The 22780-nt window shown below is 39.9% G+C and overlaps 1 protein-coding gene across 1 annotated transcript in view; it reads right to left on the reverse strand.

Annotated features, from left to right (window-relative positions):
- Nucleotides 1-11155: 11155 nt before the first annotated feature.
- cacna1ib (calcium voltage-gated channel subunit alpha1 Ib) overlaps nt 11156-22780 on the reverse strand; it is a 213934-nt gene continuing 202309 nt past the window's right edge. Inside the window, exons 36-38 of the mRNA XM_028566047.1 lie at nt 19395-19551; nt 14730-14944; nt 11156-11791 (exon numbers count right to left, since the gene is read on the reverse strand). Coding sequence (XP_028421848.1) covers nt 11156-11791; nt 14730-14944; nt 19395-19551 — 1008 coding nt within the window. The remainder of the gene's footprint in view (nt 11792-14729; nt 14945-19394; nt 19552-22780) is intronic.

A 22780-nucleotide genomic window follows, 5' to 3' on the forward strand; every position in this document is an offset into this window, starting at 1 on the left:
TAGGTATATGCACTTTTAACCTAATAATCAAATACACTTTGTGTGTTCATTCACTGTGTTCTTTTAAAACTCTTAAAAACTATTTGATTTTAAATCTGATCTTACTTGAGTTTATTTTTACTTGATTTTAAGTTGCATAGCCTTTATTTTACTGGATTTTGTTTGTATTTGATTTTTAATCTCTTTTTGTTTCACAGTTTGCTTTGTTTATAGCTGCTTTTTTTAATGCAAGCCAATTTTATTAATACATTTAAGATGTCTCGTTAGCTTTACGATCTGTACAACATACATAAACCTCTAATCTTAGACAAATGAAGCACTTTGTAATTTAGTTTTAGATTGGTAGTGAGTCTACAGCCATGCTAGCAGCTCTGTAAGGCTGTATTTGGAGGTACATGCTAATGTCAGCATGCTAACATGCTGATATTTAACAGGTATGTTTTCCATTTTCACAATTTAGTTTAGCACGCTAACAGTACCGCTGAGGTTGATGGGAATGCAAAGTTTTGCAGCTTTTTGGGCATAAACCAAAGTACTGGACATATTAAAATCTTAATATAATGATGGTATAGATGACAAGTCTGTTGCAAGCTGTTGCACTTGATCTGATGAATATCTGTACCAAAATTCATGGCAATCCATCCAATAGCTAATTAGACATTTCACTCAAAACCACAAATGTCATCTTCATGGTTTCAAGAGCGTATGAATGTGTGTGAATGGTTCCTGTACTATGTAAAAGTACTTTGAGTAGTTGTTAAGACTAGAAAAGCACTATATAAAAACAGTCCATTTATATATTTCGGCTTGAACCAAAGTACTAGACATTACAGACCGACCTGCCCATAACCACTAGCATGGCTAAAACCAGTTTATAAAAGAAGCAGTGGTTTCCTTATCAAATGTCCTACCACATAACAAGCATACTAGCCTAGAAATCTAGACGCACCCTAGTGGCAGCAAATTTAATTTGCTATTGCTCATCTCTCACAAACAGTGAGCAACACACAACCCTATATGCATCATATCATGAAGCTATTTCCTGCAGCCTCAAGCAACATTATTTAAAGTTTTAATTGAGGTAGGTCCAAATTAGGGCTATAGTTTAGAATTATTTAGTTTACATTAGGGTACTGATTTCTTCTGCCAGAGGATAAGAGCTACTTGGCATGGAGAATAAGATTGATCAGACCATATGTGCTCCCCTGAAAAGTAAGCTTTAATTAAAATGTTTTTAGATATTGTTGACATATTAAAATGCTCTGTAATATATAACATAAACCCTCTGATTCACTGTGAGTGTCTGCTCTAAATGATAAGACACACTTTCAACACGGGCCTTCCAGCCAAAGGTGTTGTACACACCAAGGTGCCTATAGGAGCAGAGCCGATTGATTGGTTCATCATTTATGATGTTTGATACCCTCTGACCCATGTCACGAGCAACTCCACGAGCACCTATAACCTGTCCCAGCCACGCTCGCATCTAAAGTCAAGAGGAGACCGTGCCTTCGCTGTTGTTGGTCCTAGGCTGTGGAATAGCCTCCCCGTCTCCTTGAGATCGCTGTCCTCTTTATATGAGTTTAAACTCAAACTAAAGTTTTATCTCTTGGAGCATGCATTTCTCTAAATTCTTATTTTTAATTATGTTTTCTGCTGTCTGAAGGATGTTTTATTCTATTATCTTTCCTGACTCTTGTTATGTGAAGCACAGTGGTCAACTTCTGTTGTGTTTACTTGTGCTATACAAATAAATGAAATGAATGAATGAATGAATGAATGAATGAATGAATGAAACTCTTCATTTTGTGAAATGGTTGAATGAGATTGTTGGTATGGCACCACATTCTGGTCTCTATCTTAGCAGAATATTCAAAAGTACTTGTGTCTGTGTACAGTAGGCTGAGGTAGAAGTGTGCCAAAAATGCCAAAACACATGTTTGTGTACACATACCCATACAAAGCTATACATCTCTGTGAACAAAAACCTCAGCAAAAATCTGCTTAAAATGCTTCCTAAAACTATAGCCCCTTCTTAATTTTGAAAAGGTAGTCTCAGTAAAGGCTACAAAGCTGATAGCTACAGGCTTTAACCATGCTGATTGATATGAGGATCATCTTCTGAATAATAATTAATATGATAGGCCTACCATATAAATTTAAGTTATTAAAGTTATTTAAAACAACTGATAATGCAGTGTGATGTTAAATCTAATTAATTCCCACACATAAATATCCTCATGTTTTTTTTCCCCTTTAGTCTTTGCTATTAACATTCATCAACTGCAAAATTAGAAAATTGCGTTTTTAAATAACTATGCATGGAAAATGAAAAATGCTTCTCTTTGTAAGTAGTTTATTTTTTGTTTTTCACAACAGTAGCCTACAAGTCAAAACAAATGCCCATTAGTTAAACAAGCCATTAGGCTGTAGTTCTAAACAGTCAACTGTAGTTTGTTTATATAGGCCTAGTATTTTTCTGCGACAAGGCAAATCAAAGTGCTTAGCATAAAACACAATTTTTTCATTATTGGTATTTTTATTGTATAAATTCTCACATACAACGTGCAGCAATTTGTTTTATTTTTTTACGTGCAGCAATCTTTTCTATCCGCTGAGTGGTAATTACTACGTCACTTCCGGAGTCTTCAGCTGATGTCATTTAGCAACAGAAGGTGCTACACACATAAAACCAACTGTCGTTGTAAAGGTCTCAACCTGGAGAGTAACATATGTCAGTCTGGAGAAGATACATTACTCCTGCTTTGAAATATTGACCTCCGAACCTTGAACCCAGTACATGTATGAAGGCTTGTCATTTAGCAACAGAAGGTGCTACACACATAAAACCAGCTGTTATAGAAAGCTCTGGACCTCAGCTATCATGTAGATATGGTCTGCAAAGTTTATCCACTGTAAGCACTGTCAAATATGGTAATAAGCTATTTTCACCTATTTAAGGATTCTATTTTTAAAATATGATGACACAAGTGTGTTCCCCATCCCAAAAAAACCCCAGGGTGTATCCAGAATTCTACACTACCAACTTCTACTTATGAGAAATATACCAATATACTTAAAAACTACTACTCCCACTATAGACGCAGCCCAGAATCTGTTACAAAGCTTGAGCACTTGTAGTTCTTCCGGGGTGGGTGGGAGGACGTGTTGGGCTCCTCTTTCTGCTGTCTACCGTGACTGGGCTTCGTTCCGTTTCAGATTGAGGCCGCCCGCCGGCCGGCCGAGCACACAATACATGAGACAAATACATGAAACTGTATTTTATTATTGATGCTATCTTTATTGTTTAACTCCTCAAATACAACGTTAGACAAAAACATCAATGTTACGAATATTATGTATTTGTATCTTTTATATCCGCCGAGCGATAATTACGACGTCACTTCCGGAGTCTTCAGCTGATTTTTTTTAAACGTTATTACGATGCATAACTTACTGGAACAAAACTGAGCAACGTGTTGTTGCTGGTGACACAACTACTGATTATATATATTTATTACATGGCTTGCTTATATTCTAATGTACAATGCGGTCTGTTATTTTCTTGATAACAGACCGTTTCCAAGTATAACACACCGTTGCCATGCATAACAGAGCGTTGCCATGGACGCAGTTCTGTTCCATCTGGAGGAGAGCTATCAATAAATCCGCTAGAAGAAGATTGGCGTCGGGGTCCTGATCACCCCGTCGTTGTTGTATTCGCTATAACAACGCTCTACATTATCCCTTACGTACATTGAAGTGATACTGCCGTTATAGACCCGTTGATCGCCGTCTGATTCTGTGAATGAATGCCCGCATTGCATCGTGGGACATCGGCTTTGAATGCGCCCAGCTCGGCTCATATCGTAGCTTACTGTTCTGTCTTATTTACTGTAATATTTCACCGGTAATAAGACCGAAATAATATTAAAATAAAGAAATGCATGATAACTATGATAACAGCTAAATACATGTTGAAAGATGTAGCGTTATAGTTTAAAAAATAACAATAAACAACAAAGCAATCCAGCTTCCCTGGCCGAAATAGACCGAAATAACATTAAAAGAAATACATATAAACCGTGATAAGATCTGGTGAATAAATGTTGATTAAAACAGCGATTATTGGGCTAAAAATACCAATAATATTAAAGCTGTATCCAGCTTCTCTGCTCCAGCCGAGTGGCAGAAAGTTTCGTGCTGTGATTACGTAAGATGCTTCTCATTGAAATACATTAGTATAAAAAACGTGACCCCAACACGTAAATCTTTACAATAACGTAATGGTATCACATTCTAATAGATTTCATTTCGTAATGCCATCACGAACTGATGTGAGACTGGGTTGTCTAATGATCACAATGTACAAATATTTGAGGAGATTATTTCCCATGATCCCCTCAGAACTAAGTATGGCAGAAAATACAGCAGAGACCATTTCTTATTGTGTGTGGACACTGGAACAATAGGATAGCTGAGGAATTTGTTGTTGTGCTGAGTTAAAACTAAATAACGCTGAAGGTAAAAAGTACTCTTTTTATCCAGGGAAAAGAATATTTTGACTCTTAACGCTTATGTGACTTATTAGAGGCAGTAATTGCTCTAGATCCATAAACAAAGTCACACTTCTAAAGCAGTTTTAACTGATAATAGAGACAATAGCCTACACAGTTGTAGGTTTTATACTGTTGTCTCTGTTCAAAGAAAGAAAATAGCAGAAAATACATGCAAACAGCCCATGCATGTGATCAAACACAGAGGGAGAAACAGATGCCAAAGAGCAGTGTGTGGATGCTTTGTTCCTGCAGTTCGTTTATCTGATAAGTAAGAGAAAGAGGGGAAGAGGGAGGGATTTTAAAGACTGACAACAGCTGTTACAATTAGCTGATTGGGCCACACAGGTGTATCTAATAATATATCCTCCATGAAAGAGACCAATACTAAAACACTTGTTAAAAGTGCCTTTTTTGGGCAGTTACATGGAAGTTGGGTGCCATTTTACAAATTGTATAATGTTGACAACACTATTGTAAATTGTAAATTGTAAATTTATTTTTGTTGAACGATACATTGTGGAATGGCAGTGTCCATCACCAACACAATATAGAGTGCTGGCAATGCTAAAAACTTAATTTTGTCATTGTTTCCTTTTATGGTGACAAAAACCCTAGAATAATTTATTCGATTAATCAATTAGTTGATCAAATGAAAATTAATCGGAACTATTTGGATAACATATTAATATATTAATTGTGATTTTTCAACAGACAAAAAAATGCAATGTATTTGCTGCTTTCAGTTGCTCCAATGTGATTTTGAATAATTGTGATGGTCATAGTGTATGTGTTAGATAGTGTTATGGCGGTTTCCTCAGGTGTGTTTATTTTTGCCCATTCTCCCGTTTTACAGACATATCAACAAGGTTATAATAATTGCTGAACCCACCAGACTCCATGTACGTAAACAGTGATTTTATCATTGTAAAATGTACTTCATTCAAAGTTGACAAACACCAAATAAAACTATGAAAAGCCGTCTTGGTTTGTTTTTTCAATTTTTCTAACAATCACCACTTTGGTTTGGTTGAAATAAACACGTAATTTACACGTGAAAATATGTTGGCTCCATACACGCTGAAAGTATTGGTTATTTAAATGGAGTCTGGTGGGTTCAGCGACAGCCACGTCGGAGCTCAGAAGGTTTGAAAAGTGGACTAAATCTGTGGGCCTTTAGGTTGGAAGAAATACCGAACATCCACATAAATGGAACCTTTCCATTTACCTTTTGTCTCAATTACAGTCAAGCTCAGCTCAGATATGTGCTCAATCATAGCCTTGGGTACAAAGGAGCCAGACGAATGTTCTGGGTGCAACCTCACATTTAGGACTAAATAGGACAACAATTGGAATACAGCACCACATAATTTGTGTCTAAATCTGCCATTACCAACATTTTACAATTAATTCAAAACAATGTATCTCGGTCACGGAAGGCTTGTATCATGTGGACGCACCGAAAATGTGCAATGGCACGTAACAACATACTTTCCATTATATTTTTGATATATTTTGAAATGTCAGGTGTTTTTCTTCTTCACATAAATCATCATAAATCAAAATAAAGGTATTTCCACCGTAAAATTGGTGCATACAAGCGTGTCCATACATGGTTAAACAAAGATTTTATGCTTCAACAAAAAGATATTGTATCTCTGTGGGGATCCTTTCCATAAAGTTGTCAGACACCTAATAACACACATTTATATATATATATATATATATATATAGGTCCATACATATACAGTACAGTATACCCACTGCAATACATTAGACTACGCCACTGGCCCCCTACAATTTTGTTTTCATTACTTAAATTCCTCAGAGGGGCGGCAGAAACTACGCACTATAGCTTTAAGAAGTGAATTTTACATATACAGTATATATTTTTAAAGAATACTATTCTGAATGATTGGTGCTCTTCAACACTGTATAAGGTGTATGGATGCCAGTTAGTTGAAGGCCAAGCTGTATGCTGCTTTAAATTATCAAAATAAGTGAAAGTGCCGCAAAAGGAACTTCATCAAGTGTGTAAAAAAAGGACAAAATAACAAAACACTTACCTGCTTCAAGGCAAAAACATGTGACTCTAAGAAGTTAACTCCTCAGTCAAAGTCATTCATTCAGATCAATTTAATTTAGCAAGATGCCACTAGCAATTATTTGAGATATTTTGCAACTAGCCATTCCACTATAGACGCTGCTTGATAAGATAAATGAAGCTTTTGGACTGGGAATGAAGAAGGAAATTGAGACCAACATTGAACTTTTACACAACCTTGGGAAAAAAACAAGTAAAAAAAACAACAACACAATAACAACATTGTAAAAGACAAACTTCAGGAGTCAGAGGTTGAAAAGCTATTTCACTTTTATATGACACTAGAATGACATTTAAGAAAACAGAAGGAACAAAAAAAAAAAAAAATAACTCACATGCATTTTGGAGAAAAAAAATCTAAAATCCGGTCGGGAGGATGGAGGGGAAAAAGAGAAAATGCACACTCCAAACACTCTGGAATACATGAATACATCATCATCCTTTCAGTGACCTTTTAAATCTTGGTGACGTTTTATTCTAACACATGGATTCATAAATATTATCTTCTCTCACCATATTGTCTATCTATACGAGTCTCATACATCTAACTGTACATCTACTGTAGCATATTGCATATCTCGAATAGAGAGGGGGTTAATCAATAGTCATTTAATACTCCGGCTTCCCTGTGGAAGGGAGATAATACAATTGAATGACAATATGTGGGGGTGGGGGGAGGGGTGGGGGGGTTGAAGACAAAGTAGAGGAGGAGATACAGACTGAGGTTTCCTTCTGTCTCATCTCAAATAGTCTCGCTTTGCCAGACCTTCCTCTACAGCGCTGCGGAGGAGGGTCTGGCTAGTCCACACAGCATTCCGGGATGGGAGAAAAACGTGCTCTGTTTTATTGGCATTTCTTTAAACCAATCACAATCATCATGGGCGGGGCTAAGCGCCGGACGGAGCCCCGGTGCCGCTGCAAAATAGCCTCGGGAAGGAAATTGTTTTGGTGGAACATTTTTACGTTCAAAAGATTGTTTTAGTCGTGCAACAGAAAACTCAGATTGGACAGATAGTCTAGCTAGCTGTCTGGATTTACCCTGCAGAGATCTGAGGAGCAGTTAACCATAGTCCTCAGAAATCCACCGGAGTTCAAAATTACAACCCAAAGAAAGCGTTAGGGGACGGACATCCGGCTGAAAAGAAGGACATCCGGCGGAATTTCCGGCGGCACCGGAGCATTCCCGGAAGTGAAACATCGTGGATGTAGACTACACCTCAAACAATTACAGAAACACCCTGGAGTGTTTTGACACTAACATCTTTGTATGATATGTGTATGTAACATGTACTGTATATGTGCTTCAATGTGTGCTATGTGTAATGCTGTGTGTGTGAGTGCATATAGGTCAACCTGAGGTCTACCTTCTCTGGATTTTCAAAGATTATGACACAGTATATTATATGATGGATCATTACAATTTGTCAAAAGATGTCTGATAAACAAGTGCTAAAAGTTACAAGTTACACCAATTTGGACCACATTGCTTGCCATAGTATCTGGTATTTCTAATATCTTGCTACACTCAAGCAGACCTGAGTCAAATAATTGTCAAACTGTGAATCGCACCAAATGCTTGCTCGTGGGAAATTGTTGGGTCTTTGTAAATTATAGAGTGTGGTCTAGACCTACTCTATCTGCAAGTGTATTGCGATAGCTATTGTTATGAATTGAATTAAATTGAATCCCAATTTCTGAATTCCTGGAAATCTGACTGCAAGATGAAGACCTACAACCACCCTCAAGTACATTATCAGCTGCTAAAGTGTATTCTAGGCCACTTAACAATGGCCGATCATTATAAAGGCAGTTTGATGTCATTTAGTTCGCCCTGAATCTCCACACTGGTCCCACAGAGCAGCGCATGTCAATTTGTCAGCAGTGGTGAAATGTAAAGTAACTAAGTACATTTACTCAAGTATTGTACTTAAGTACAAATTTGAGTCTTTTCTTTTCATGCCACTTTCTACTTCTACTACTGCTACATTTCAGAGATAAATATTGTACTTATTACTCCACTACATTCATCTGACAGCTTTAGATACAAGTTACTTTACACATTAACATTTCTGTACACAAAACAGATGTAGTTTAAAAAATGACGAATCAGAGGAAAGGACGTCTCATCCCTCTAAAACACATTTGCTCGTTGCCTCTCTCCTCCGAGGATTTCCTTGCGTCTCTCCCGTGCCTCCTTGGTGCGAGGGACTAAGACGCGAGAAAGGGAGACAGGTCGAGGCGGCAATTTAAGCGACATGAGAAGCATCGATAGCCCTTAAAGGTGCTGTAGGTAAAACTTTGTGTCATATTTGCTGAAACTGACCCTATGTTCCAGCAGAACTACAGGAAGCAGGTCATTTAAAAAGCAATCCAGCTCCTCTGGCCCCACCTACAGCCTGTAGTGTGATTTGCAAAAATCCACCGCTTCCTGTTCAGATGCACCAATCATGGCCGGGGGGGTGGCGGGGTATCTAACTGTGTGTCAATCACTGCTCAGGCACACGCATTCGTTCTCCCTCGTGGGGGGAGAGGTTTAGGAGACTGTTTAGGCTTTAGCAGAAAGGGGGGAGGGACTGAGAAGTTGTCGATGTTCACATTTTGGAGAGGGGAGAGAGGCAACGAGCAAATGTGTTTGGAGGGATGAGATGTCCTTTCCTCTGATGCGTCACATGAATTCGTCAGCTGTTTGGGCGGGGTTAGAAACTCCTTCAGCTGCATGGCATCCGGGAAGGCTGCTCTCCTGTATCCTCGCCTAGAGCTCCTCAGTGATCCCTCCTCGATGCTCACTCCTCGCTCCACGGAGGAGCTATCCACTAAGGTTGCCAGATTGTTGAAGTGTATTGTATTGTAGTACTTTTCATGTCTCACACCCCAGCGTTATTTCCTAGTGTATCTTCCCAGTGTTTTCTAGACCTATAGCCCGTTTAACAACCACGTCTTTTGCCTCCTGCTTTTGATACCTTTCACCTACAATTGTACTTTGTACACTGAACTTCATTACTATTTTACCTCTGCCGCTGAGTCGTGCTTTTGAGTCTCCTGAGCTCGCTGACACTGGTCCCATTCAACTACTGTCTGAAGCGTAGACACTGTTGGTGTGTGAGGGACAACTCGGATGACATCAAACTGTCTCCTACTGTTGTAAAGCCCATACTGTTCATGTTATTATTGAAATGTTTTTAGAATATTTTGTTCATCCCCTGCCTTGTAAAATATATTTCTGACCTGCAGGAATCACTACTGCACATTTAACATCTAAGTAGAGGTTGCAGGGGCTGAGAAAGTCTGTTGATGTGTTGGCTATCATTACCTTATTTCTAATAATTTTGTGTTTTAATCTGTTAAATACATACTTGAGGAAATTGTAAATGTTTACTTAGAAATCCACCCAATTGCTTTACAAGTAAATGTTCATTTCAGTGACACATGTGTCTTTTATGTATATTAGCATCAGAAAAGTTTTTGAAAGTAACAGTTGCACCTAAAAGACAAGTTAGGTAGCAAAGGATTATTACCCAATAGGTTTTGGCCCAGGTCTGCACTCAATACATTTAGCCCTTTCATGGGTATGTAGAAAGCAAAAAAAGAAAAACCACTTTAAAGTGGCAAACGGTTCCACTGACAACCCACATGTATTCTCAGCGGCAGTCACAGATCCAGTCTTCTAATCAAAGAGGCCCTTTGTCAATTTTCAGACTAGCCAGGCTCCTTCGCTTGTCCTGGACTCCCTCTCCTTCACAAACGGAGACAGACATGTCTACATTCACACAACTTCAATAAACTGAAGTTAAAAAAGAACACAGAACAAAAATAAAAACAACCTTTCAATTCTCTGTTACTCACCAAATTTGCTTAAGAGGAAAAAAGGTTGGTCAATGCTACTGTTAGCAATTGTTATTACAAAAAAAAAACTGTACAAAGTTCAGTTCTTCCTCAAAAGAGGCTTCAGAGTTTGCCATTTTGTCCAATGTTGCAATCTGCACAACGTTCGAGGGCAAGCAATCTATTTTTTGAAATTTAACTTTTCAGCAGTTTTCATATAAATATCATCACTTTATGTTCATCTGTCAATCACTGTAATTTTCAAGCCTGTCTCTTTAATGGCCTTCCAAATATTCTGTATTTCACCATGGCTCACATGTAAAGCCCGGGACTGTCACATCTTTCAGGGCTGAATCCTGGCTATGCTAAAAGGCTAAGCCCCTTGTCACTATCGTTAAAGTCCTTTCAAAAGGCGAACGCATATCCTGCGGAAAAGAGAGCAAGTCAAAACTCAGAAACAATCGTGTTCTTTTGAGAAATGACTGATCCCAAGCAGCCGGATCCGAGGAGGAAAGAGAGAGAGAGAGAACAGACGATTCAAGGACAAGAGAGAATTTCAGAATCGGGATTCACGGGTCACGTATTAAAAGTCTCTTCCTGTTCTGTTCTGTTCAAGGTTCCCGGAAAATGGAAATGGTTAAAGAGCTCCACTACGAGAGAGGCAACAAGTGTTTCATCTATTTTTCCTGGAGCTTGTGTCTGTGGGCCGGCTGCTGAAGCCTGTGATGTCACCGTCCTCCTCCCCGCCACTCGCCCTTTCCTCCGTCCAGGGGTTGGACAAGTAGCCGCGGGCATCGATGCCGCAGAGGTGGCGGCTGTCTTTACTCCGGGCAGATAAATTGGTTCGGTCCAGGGAGCCTGTGCTGTTACATTTCTTCACCGGCGGGGGTGCCAGAGAGCCTGGGGTGAGCAGCGACGTCAGCGAGACGCTGTTTAATGTTTCTGACAAGGGCTCGCTGCTCAAGGTCTGGCGGCAGCCGTCCCCAACCGTCCCCGTGCCCACGTCCTCATCCGAAGGGTCCATGGAGTCCTGCCGGGGGCAGCCGGGGCTGGTGCTGCCGCCGCCGCAGCTGCTGCTCTGGCTCCTCTGATGCCCCCTGGTGGCTTGAAGGGTAAAAGTAGTACTGCGTCTCTTTAGTAAAGGCCGCCCCTGGTCTCCTGTGGCCGGTGCCCGGGGGCGTGAGGGGTGGCTGGGGAGTTCCGGATCTCGAGATGGGGACACGCTGAAGCTGAGCCCTTCTTCTAGGGTGGTCTGCAGGCTGCCCTCTGAACTGCCTGTGGCCAGGGAGGAGTCACTGTGGGACGGGTGCTGCACACAGAGGAGGGAGGTGGTGAAAGAAAATAAAAGTAGGCAATTAGGTCTTTAGTAGGCAAAATATTATTACTGGTTTGCACCAATATGGTTTTTTATTATTATTAGGGTTAATAAGTTAAGCTTTTCATTAAAAAAAAAAAAAAAAGAAGATTATTCAGGTTTAAAGCAACACTAGAGAACTTTTCCCGCTTTGGTCCCCCTACAGGTTGGAAGCGGAGTTGTCTATTACATTACATTATGCAAGTTTGCCAGATGAGGATAGAGGATCTGTAGTTCGAATGAACTGGACAGTATAATGTAACAGACAATTCCGCTTCCAACCTATAGGGGGACCGAAGCAGGAAAAGTTCTCTAGTGTTGCTTTAACTCTCTGAGGACAAAAGACCCACCGGTGAGTCAAAGAGATGTTTGACAACAAAAATTTCATTTTAGACATTTATCCATCCATCCATCCATCTTCGTCCGCTTATCCGGTGTCGGGTCGCGGGGGGAGCAGTTCCAGCAGGGGACCCCAAACTTCCCTTTCCCGAGCAACATTAACCAGCTCCGACTGGGGATCCCGGCGTTCCCAGGCCAGGTTGGAGATATAATCCCTCCACCTAGTCCTGGGTCTTCCCGAGGCCTCCTCCCAGCTGGGCGTGCCTGGAACACCTCCCTAGGGGGCGCCCAGGGGCATCCTTACCAGATGCCCGAACCACCTCAACTGGCTCCTTTCGGCGCAAAGGAGCAGCGGCTCTCCGAGCTCCTCACGGATGACTGAGCTTCTCACCCTATCTCTAAGGGAGACGCCAGCCACCCTCCTGAGGAAACCCATTTCGGCCGCTTGTACCCTGGATCTCGTTCTTTCGGTCATGACCCAGCCTTCATGACCATAGGTGAGGGTAGGAACGAAAACTGACCGGTAGATCGAGAGCTTTGCCTTCTGGCTAAGCTCTCTTTTAAATCTAACGGTGCGATAGATTGAATGCAATACCGCACCCGCTGCGCCGATTCTCCGACCAATCTCCCGCTCCATTGTCCCCTCACTCGCGAACACAACCCCAAGGTACTTTAGACATTTATTTACTATTTTATTCATATTCATTGTAAACTCATTTCAAGCACCAAAACATTTGAGTGTAGGTATGTATTCACAAGAGATTTGAGAAATGTTTCCGCTTAAGGGCCAAATTATCTCTTTCTACATTGCTCTGAAACACTTTTGGGCATCACTAGACAGAAAGCTGAGTTTGTTCCGACAATTTTGATATGAAACACATGGGGATCAGGTTATATGCAAAGGAGAATTCAAGGAGAATTAAAAAAAATGTTTAAAGTTAATCCCATCTGTGTTCCACAATTTTAATAAAATCCTGGATCAATAAATTTCTGTTAAATAACTTAAACCAAAGTCGTACATTATCTTAAATCCCCATAAAATACAGTATGACAAATTATTATAATAAGTGTTGATGATAACCTATACATTACTTTACCATTAACCCTTGTGTTGTCTTCCCGTCGACCATGCAACTTTTAGTTTTTCTGGGTCAAAATTTACAATTAAATTTCCCCAATGTTTTTGTCACTTTTTTAAAAATTTTTGTCACTTTTATCCAAGTTTTGTTTTCACTTTTTCCGACGTTTTTTTTTTGGGCATAAATTGTGCAACAGGAGAGTGATGGGAATGTCAATCGTTCATGGTCTGTGTTTGGCCACATGATTGGAGAGAAAATCAAATCAAGCACAAAGAAAAAAAATAAGGAAATACGTGTGTACCATGGGCGTTTCACACAACCAGCGCTGCACTTCAAAGTTTGCTATAGTTTTCACTTGTTACAACTGGCATGGCAGAAATGCTCAAATGTCCCTTCGGAACAATTTAAAGAGCTCCAAATACCATTCTGCTAGCTCCCACGTTTACTGGCAGGTCTAACTTTTCTTTTGAGTTTTGTTTATATTTCAGTCCAAATTATCTTCTACATCTGACTCTGAGTCGTTTCCTTATTTATTTTTTTCCAGGAACTGTGCTCATTTTGCTCTATCCACGCTGCCTGTCAATGCAGCAATTGTTGATTTTTTTTTTCTCCAATTGTTGAAGTTTAAAAAAAAAGCCTTTTAAAAAGATACAGAGATTAGAGTTTAAATTGGATTTTGAAAAGGTGGAGCAAAAGGGATGATTTTAATCTTGGTTTAAAGAAAAAAAGAGAGGTTTAAAATATAACCTGTTCAAACCTGTTCATTCTGTGAGCCAAGAAGAACAGTGTGCACAGAGTCGGTATCAGGCTCAGGGCTGGCCGGGCTAATTAGACGAGCGCCGCAGAGCATTACTGTAGCAGCTGAGGATCACAGAGGCACTCAGGCACAAGCTAAACAAACCAAACAGGTAGAGGGGAAACAAAGAAAAATCTGTCTCCATGGTTACACAGGAACTAAAAAAAGGGCCCTTTCATTCTCGTTTTGTTTTGTGCAGAAGCCAACACAGGGGAGGTGTTAGATTCAATACGTATTAGATCATAGCTTTAATTATAAAAGCATTAATATAAATAAATTATCGGAAGTTTCACACAACATTAGGACATCAAGGGAGGATGGAAAGTGTCATGTGTGTATTCACAATTTCACACAAGTTGCCAAAGGGATGTTCCAGCTCAGCTACTGCAGACTGATTTGTCAGTTATTAGTATCTGTATTACTGTGTGTAGACATTTACTAAGCCACGTTACGGTATCAAGTTTCCAGATCACCGTTTTTTGGGCTCATTCTGCATTATACATCATTTGGCAAATCCCATCTGACTGCCTGCAGTGTTTTTGATGCATGACAACTTTGGTTCACTGAACATTCCCTTAGGAATGATCTATTTACATCATGTCACTGATGTGTTGCACAGAGGTACTGATGGCAGGTCCTTATTTGTCTATCTATCCATCCATTCATCTGTCCATAATACCTGAAAGCTCAGGGGCCTGCTGTTGGCTCCGGGTGAGCGGAGAGAAGCCCAGGAGGCTGGGGAGGGCAACCTGGACGGCCCTCTATCTACTGGGCTAACACCGTTCCCAGGACTGCCCGGGTGAGCCGCAGCAGCTGGGTGGAAGAAATCTACCGGAAGGTGGAAGACGGGTGAGGAACCGCCGCCACCTCCACTGCAACTTCCTCTATCTGCGTCTGAAAAACAAAATGTCAGTGACAATGTTGCCAGTTTTGTGTATTTAGTGTTGTTGTTGACACATTTGTATCTAGAACGCATAACTGATGCTTTATAAACACCTCAATGCAAGATCATCAAACACACTTACTCAATAGTATCATGTTTTGATAATGATCTCCTCAGAGAAAGGCTAGAAACATGGTTTGGCCTCCTAGGTACAGTCCCACACTGGTTTAGGTCTTACCTACTTTGTTTCCCATGGGGAGTTCTAGTGATGTGCCACAAGGTTGAGTCCTGGGCCTCATTCTTTTCTGTCTGTACAATCTGCCATCAGGTTCTGTTAAAGTTTTGTTATCATTATTATTATTATTATTATTGCACCCAAAATATCTACCATTTTGAAATTGGGAGACTTGCTCTCATCATTCCTCATCTAAGTAAAGACACTTTTTTTTTAACACTAAAAACAAAATATCAATGTTTTAAACTTTATTCTCACAAGGGATACACTGTTTCATCTAATTATGAAAGTCTTAAAGTTGGACATTTTGCTCTAAAGAAAGACCTCCAGTGTTTGAAAAACTCACTATATATATATATATATATAAACAAAAATGTAACTCACGGGAGACAAATCAAAAATCAAAAACAATTCTATCATAACCTACATTTAGCACATTTTAGAGTTTTAGAGCAAGTATTATAGCTTCCCCCAAAACTCTATTCTCTAAACTCTAATGAAATAATCACATTATAGTTTGATCTTTTATATGGGTCTCTGAGATAAAGAATAAAGGGTAACACTTTATTTTAGGGGTGTGCATAAGACATGACATGACACCTGTCATGAACATGAAGGAGTCATTTTTAGTGTTCATGACTGTTGTCAGTAATTGTCATTTGTTAAATTATGACACTTTAAATGCAAAGTTAGCATTGTCCGAGATGCCTCTGATTGGCCAACCCTGGTATTCTTACCCTAACCAATCGCACTCCTAGTGCCTAAACCTAACCAATCAAACCAACAAAGGAAACGAGTAGTGAGGGACTTGTCGCGTCGCAGACATGGATTAGCGTTTACAGTAGCCAATAGCGCTGAATGTGCATGAAGCTGGGTTTCCACGTGGCAGTTTCGGAGCGACTCAATCGGATTCAATTCATCCGCCATGCTAGCGCATTACCTGAGTCGGTGTTGCCAGACCGGGACCAAAAACAGATATGGTTTTCTTTCCGGGTTTAGTTCTTTGCAGCCCAGGGCTGAGTCCGCTAGCTAGCTAATTGGACAGCTGTAACGTTACAGCTAACAGAGCTAAGGGCAGCTAATTATAGTTAGCAACAAGTCCAAAACTCAATAAATCACTTCGGTACTGCATTAACTGTCATCAAACTGGTCTTATAACTTTCAAGACATCTTAATGACGAGTCCAAATGGTTCCACTCTACTTGAGGTCAAGGATATTATTCACGACACTGTCATATGAGCATTTGCTGATGAAATCAAACTTCATGACAGGTCCAAATTGTTTCACTTATAATAATATTGTTATATATTATTATATAATGTAAAAAACAACCTTTTAATGACAGTTTAATGTAATGTTAACACATAAAGCTAAATAGTTTAATAAAGTTTGATAATTGGGCATATTTATGATAGGTTATGTTGTTTAGGTTAAGTCAAGTTGTCATAACACAGAGATTGTTGTCTTCGTTCATGTCAAGCTGTCATGACAAATCCATCTGGGACAATGCTAACTTTGCATTAAAAGTGTCATAATTTACGGAATGACACTTTATGACAACAGTCATGAACACTCAAAATGACTCCTTCATGTTCATGACAGGTGTCATGTCATAATAATGACGGTGTCATGTCAGTCTTATGCACACCCCTTCAAATAAAGTGTCACCGAATGGAGTAATATTTTTTTGCTGGCAGAAAACAAATCATGTTAACAACTCCTCCATGTCTTCAGTGGCATCGTGTCTACAACAGTCTGTGATAGTGTGTGCTGTTGAACGGTGCCCCTGAATTGACTTTGCCTTGCATCTCTCTACCCGTTCCCATGATGATGGTCATGTTAAAGGGGGGACATAACATGTCATTCATCAACATCTGTGTATCTGCGTCGCTGCTGGCCTCATCTATCACTGCATTAATTGCAGTGGAAGTTAATCAACGGTGTGGAATATGAGACACGTCCTTGTGCGCCTGTGTCGGCTCCAGAGACATTTAGAAAAAGCTTCTTCTTATTTAAACGATACTATCAATGTCACGTCAAAGTCACGGTTTAATGAAATCGCTGTGGTTAAATACCAGTGAGGGTCACAAAGAACACTGATAAGGATAATATGAAACGCTGATGAAAGGTTATCCTCAGAGGGATTATTTTAATATGATTGGATGACGTGGAAGATTCAATTGAACCATTCCACTGCTGTTGGATGAAAAATGATCTACAAAAAGCAGGAAAGCTATAGAATCTCATTTACATTTTTATTATTGAAAATATATAATGGGATTCTATATGATAGCACAAAAACTTGAGAGTCACCAATAATGGAACAAACTCAAGAAAATGTACACCAAACATGTAACTATATTGTATTGGTGATTTACAGTGACTTGGACTGCACATATCATTGTGTTCAAAATGAGTTTAACCTCATGTTATATTTATTTATATATTGTATATATTGTATAGAAACAAATGAATATTTATCTTTAGTGTTTCCCACCAAATTACATTATGTGTGCAAATGTGTTGAACATATTTTTCCTCCTCATAAAACAATTGCAAAGCTGATTTTTTACATTGTTTACATCCATGTTTGCACTTTTGCTTTTAATTACTTTCCTGCCTTTAGTTGTTCGTTTCCTGGCCTGTCACTGCCACCGGAGAGTGGGGATTCCACTCATCAGTCAAATAGCGTTGCTGTGTGTCCTTGTGAGTTTACATAGGATCAACCAAATCAATGATCCACTCACAGAAAAATTACTCCATGGCGCTACTAAATTTTCAGAAACCTTGAACATGTTTTGCGTCATATTTATATCTCCAATTGTCCTTGTTGTAGTGTCTTTGATATTTTTTACTTTGTCTGCTATTTAAAAAAAATGTTTTCACAATTGTTTGTTCACACTGTATGAGTTTTTATGAGTTTCAATTTTCCAATATACTTTAATGTCAGTCAGACATTGACTGCCTGTGTCCGTCTTTTTTTTTAAGCTGGTGGACTGTGTGAACACAATGGAAAGAAGTCAAGGTCTTCATCCGTCACTGATAAAGTCATGTATTTCTTTTTCAGAAACATATTAGAATATGGTCAATAAACCAAACTACGATTTGGTCATATAGCAGAGAGACATTGTTGAAGGAATATGTTTTACAGGCAAAATAATATATTAACACATTTACTAGAATGCATCGCTAAGTATTTTTCCATTATGTTTCCTGAGGGAATCTGTGTTAATTCATTAATTTGTAATACCCATGCTGCGACTAAAATCCTAATGTTATTAAGTGTATTAAGGTAACCAGTCGGTGGACATTTATCTACCAGAAACAAACTTTACAGGCATCTGGTGGTGGTGTGTATGAGTATTTCAAAAGATAAGACACAAGAAATACAAGAGCATTGGTTGTTTGTTCAAACAACTTAAATAAAACTGTTCAGCAACAAAGCATGGAGTATAGCAATGTATACCAGTATAGTGACATAAAAACTGTTATGGAGGACATTAGGGTGAATGAATGGGCATGCAAACGCTAACATTGGCTTACAAGGAAAATCTAATCTAAGAACTTGATTTCAGGACCTGCCACCAAGTATCTCACACGTTCTCACCGCCATCATGTCAAAAAGCGACATTTTGGTTTGGCGTTTGTTATTGATGTAAAAAGTGTCCTTTAGCATCATATTTAGACGCACTGGGTCGGGACTCTTGGCATCACTTTTTGACACTCTCGGGACTCGCGTCCCTTTGCCGTCATATTTAGACGGGCTTAGTGGGGACTCACTTTTTGACGCTCTGGGTCGGGATGTACGCTTAAATTGACATGTGCAAGGACAGGACAGTTAGGTTTAGCAAAAGGTCGTGGGTGGGGGTTACAAAATGTATGTTTCAGTGACAGGCGGGACACAAACCCCGGTCTCCGGGCTGAAAGTCCTATGTTGTTTGATCCATCCATCAGCCCAACCAACCTCCTTACGAGGATTTTCGGTCTTTCTTACTACTCACTACCGTTGTCTTAATACAATGTCATCTTACAGCGCCGCGGTGGAGCTGCTGCTATGCCCTGTGCGTCCCATTCAGACATTAAAGGTGGAATTTTGCATTGGTATCTGACCCTGAGAGACACTGACCAGGCCTCAGGATTTTACGAGTTGGGAGTGAGAATGGGTTGCACAGATTAATTCACTCAGGATGACAGTACTTACTAATCATCATGGGCAGTCCGGTACCTGTGCAATGTGCCCGGCTTGGCTGCTCCAGCGACAGACTATTCAACTCAAACAACTCCTGGACCCCACACTCGCTTCCTGAGCTAGGGGGACAGAGCCCCCTGTAGCCCCCCTGGGTGGGCAACTCCTCCGAACTATGGGAGTCACTGCTGCCCCTCTGCGAGCATGATGGGAAAAGGAAGAGGGAGATTGAAGATAGAGGAGCAAGTAAAAGAAGAGGAGAGACAAAGAGATTCAGAGAGAGTAAACATGATAACCAGGTGCGGTGATGTTCACTGGAGCAAGAAAGATATCAAACTGAAGCCTTTCATTTGGCCTTGCCAAAATGGAAATCTGAGCACAATTTGTTTCCAATTTCAAAAAGCTCCCTTTTCATGTCCCTTCCTTTATCCATCTATACAAGTCTGATTCAAATTGGATAAAAAAAACTGTAACGGCAGGCTTCAAAGCTTCAAATTGCTCGGCTGTTGATGTTGGTTGTAAACTGGATCAAATGAACTGGCCTTCAATAACGCAGCGATGAAACAAGCCAGGTGGAACCGCTGTGAGGCGAGGGCAAAGTGTTTATGAGAAGATGAAGATATAAAAGACAACACACACACACACACACACACACACACACACACACACACACACACACACACACACACACACACACACACACACATACACAGCCATATCAAGGGCACGGAGGGAGGCAGGTGTTTTAATCAGACGGTCGAGCATGTAAATAGTAATTAATGATGATTACCAAGATGGAAGGGGTGTGATGACATGAGCTGTGACTCCCCGACACCCCAGAGACGTACCTGTGTGTAAGTGTGAGTGATTATTACAGCGAATGTTAATTTGTATGTCACATGTCAGATTGAAATAGTAATAGGATACGGATGGATGGATATGATTTTTTAGTAGCCCCATACATACACCAATGTTGCTTTCCTGTGCATACACTGTGAATGTAACATGATATTTTGGGGGGTGGCAGTAGCTCAGTCCGTAGGTACTTTGGTTGGGTTGGGAACCGGAGGGTCGCTGGTTCAAGTCCCAGTACGGACCAAAGATGCCAGTTCACCTCCTGGGCACTGCCAGGTGCTCTGGAGCAAGGCACCGTATCCCCCCAACCGCCCAGGGCGCTGGTCCAGCACTGGCAGCCCACCCACTCTGACATCTCTCCCTTTGTGCATGAATAGGTTCTGAGCATGTCTGTGTGTATTTCAGGCCTGTGTGTAGTGATTTCTAACCAACAGAGTGTAAATTGTAATTTCCCCACTGGGGATCAATAATAATAAATTATAATTATATACTCTATATGGCCAAACGTATGTGGATTAGATTAGGACATACTTTATTGATCCCGCAAGGGGCAATTACATTTCCCCATCTGACCATTACACCCGTTTTGTGATTGAACATCTAATTTGAACACTATAGGCATTATTATGCTGCTACTGTATACAGGGGTGGAAGAAGTATTCAGATCCTAAGGTCTAATACACATGTGTCAAACTCAAGGCCCGCAGGCCAAATCCGGCCCCTTGCAGATTTAGATCTGGACCGTATATCAATTTGGGTTCACAATACATTTTGGCCCACCTAGTTGTGCGCCAAACCAAGAACACAGGAAAGTGTTTTTTAAACTGCAGTTCCGTGACATTCAAAGCAGAATATGGCAGATTTGCCGACTCTGAGACTCCGAAATTCCCCCAGCAGGAACTCTTTTGATGACTTTTGTAGGGCTTCATGTCAACAAAAATGTCGGAAAAAGCAACAGATTTACAAAATGGTGACAAATGTCTGAGAAAGCCACAAAAACGTCGTAACAAAAACAACAAAAATGAGGAAAAAAGCTACCAAAATGTAAAAATAAAAAATGACATGCGTTACTGCATGTCACTTTTTATGTTAAAGCATGCCAATAAACTCTACATGTCCAGCCCTTGGTGTGATTCTCTTTTTCAAGTGTGGCCCCTAGTGAGAATGAGTTTGACACCCCTGGTCTAAGACTACACTGTAAAAATAAAAGTCCTGCATTGAAAATGTTACTTAAGTAAAAGTATGTAAGCATCATCAGGGAAATGTACTTTAAGTATTAAAGTAAAAGTACTCAGAGAAATGTGGGAAATCGTCACATTTTAGAAAACGTAAACGATCAAAGCAGTTCTGTCGATCAACTAAGTGTTAAATCGGCTAATCATTTCAGCTTTACTTGTAGGCCGTTATATTGATTATATATAGTAAAACATGTTTTATAAACTACATGTGTTTTATGTGCAAACAAATCTTATTTTGTAAAGTAACTAGTAACTAAAGCTGTCAGATCAATGTCATGGACTAAAAAGTACAATATTACTCTCTGAAATGTAGCAGCGTCGAAAGTAGAAAGTGGCATGAAAAGAAAAGACTCAAGTAAAAGTTTCTCAAATTTGTTCTCAGGTACAGTACTTGAGTAAATGTACTTAGTTACATTCCACCACTGACTGTATAACAGATGTTGGAACCTGGCTGCAGGGATTTGCTTCCGTTCGGCCACAAAAGCATTACAGAGGTCCAACGCACCAACACTGATGCTGGGCGATAAGGTCTGGCTCGCAGTCAGCGTTCCAGTTAATCCCAAAGGTGTTGGATGGATTGAGATCAGGGCTCCGTGTAGGCATTTCAAGTTATTTTACACAACACTGGGGAAACCATTTCTTTATGGATCTGGCTTTGTGCAAGAGGGCAATAAATGCTGAAAGAGGAACAAGGCCTCCTCCAAACTGTTGCCACAACGCTAGAAACACAGAATTGTCTAAAATAAAGTAGTTGCATTAATATTTCCCTTCATTTGAACTAAGAGTTCTAATCCAAACCATAGAATACACCCCCGAGACTAGAAAACACACAGAAGTATGTAGACAAAAATAGAATCAGAAAATTGATGTAAAATGCATTAAACTGTGTTCCACTGCATTGCAGACAAAACACTTTGTGTTAACCTAAACTATGACATGTCCTGACAAAGGGCCCTGGAACCGAAACGTCGACACAGGCAAGAAACCAAATGCAAGAGGTGGAAAGTATGTGCTGTCATTTTTTTTTTTCCTTTCTCTTCTTTTCTTTTTGAAAGGGTTCTTCGGGGGATTTAATTCCCTGCACCAGAAAGGAGACCAAGCAAGTGGTGGGCATGTTGCTGTCTATTGGTCATATTTAGACAATACATATATATATATATATATATATATATATATATAAATCTTTTTGTCTTCTTTATGGGGGGAATCAGTCTGTGTTGGAGTAGTTAGGCTTGGGAGTGTTGTGTGTATGTGTTAATGTATTTTGAATTTTCTGTGTAATTGTTTTAAGGACCCCCTAGAAAATGAGATGATAATCTCAAGGGGTTATCC

Source organism: Perca flavescens, chromosome 2 (genome assembly GCF_004354835.1).
Source record: "Perca flavescens isolate YP-PL-M2 chromosome 2, PFLA_1.0, whole genome shotgun sequence".
NCBI lineage: Eukaryota > Metazoa > Chordata > Actinopteri > Perciformes > Percidae > Perca > Perca flavescens.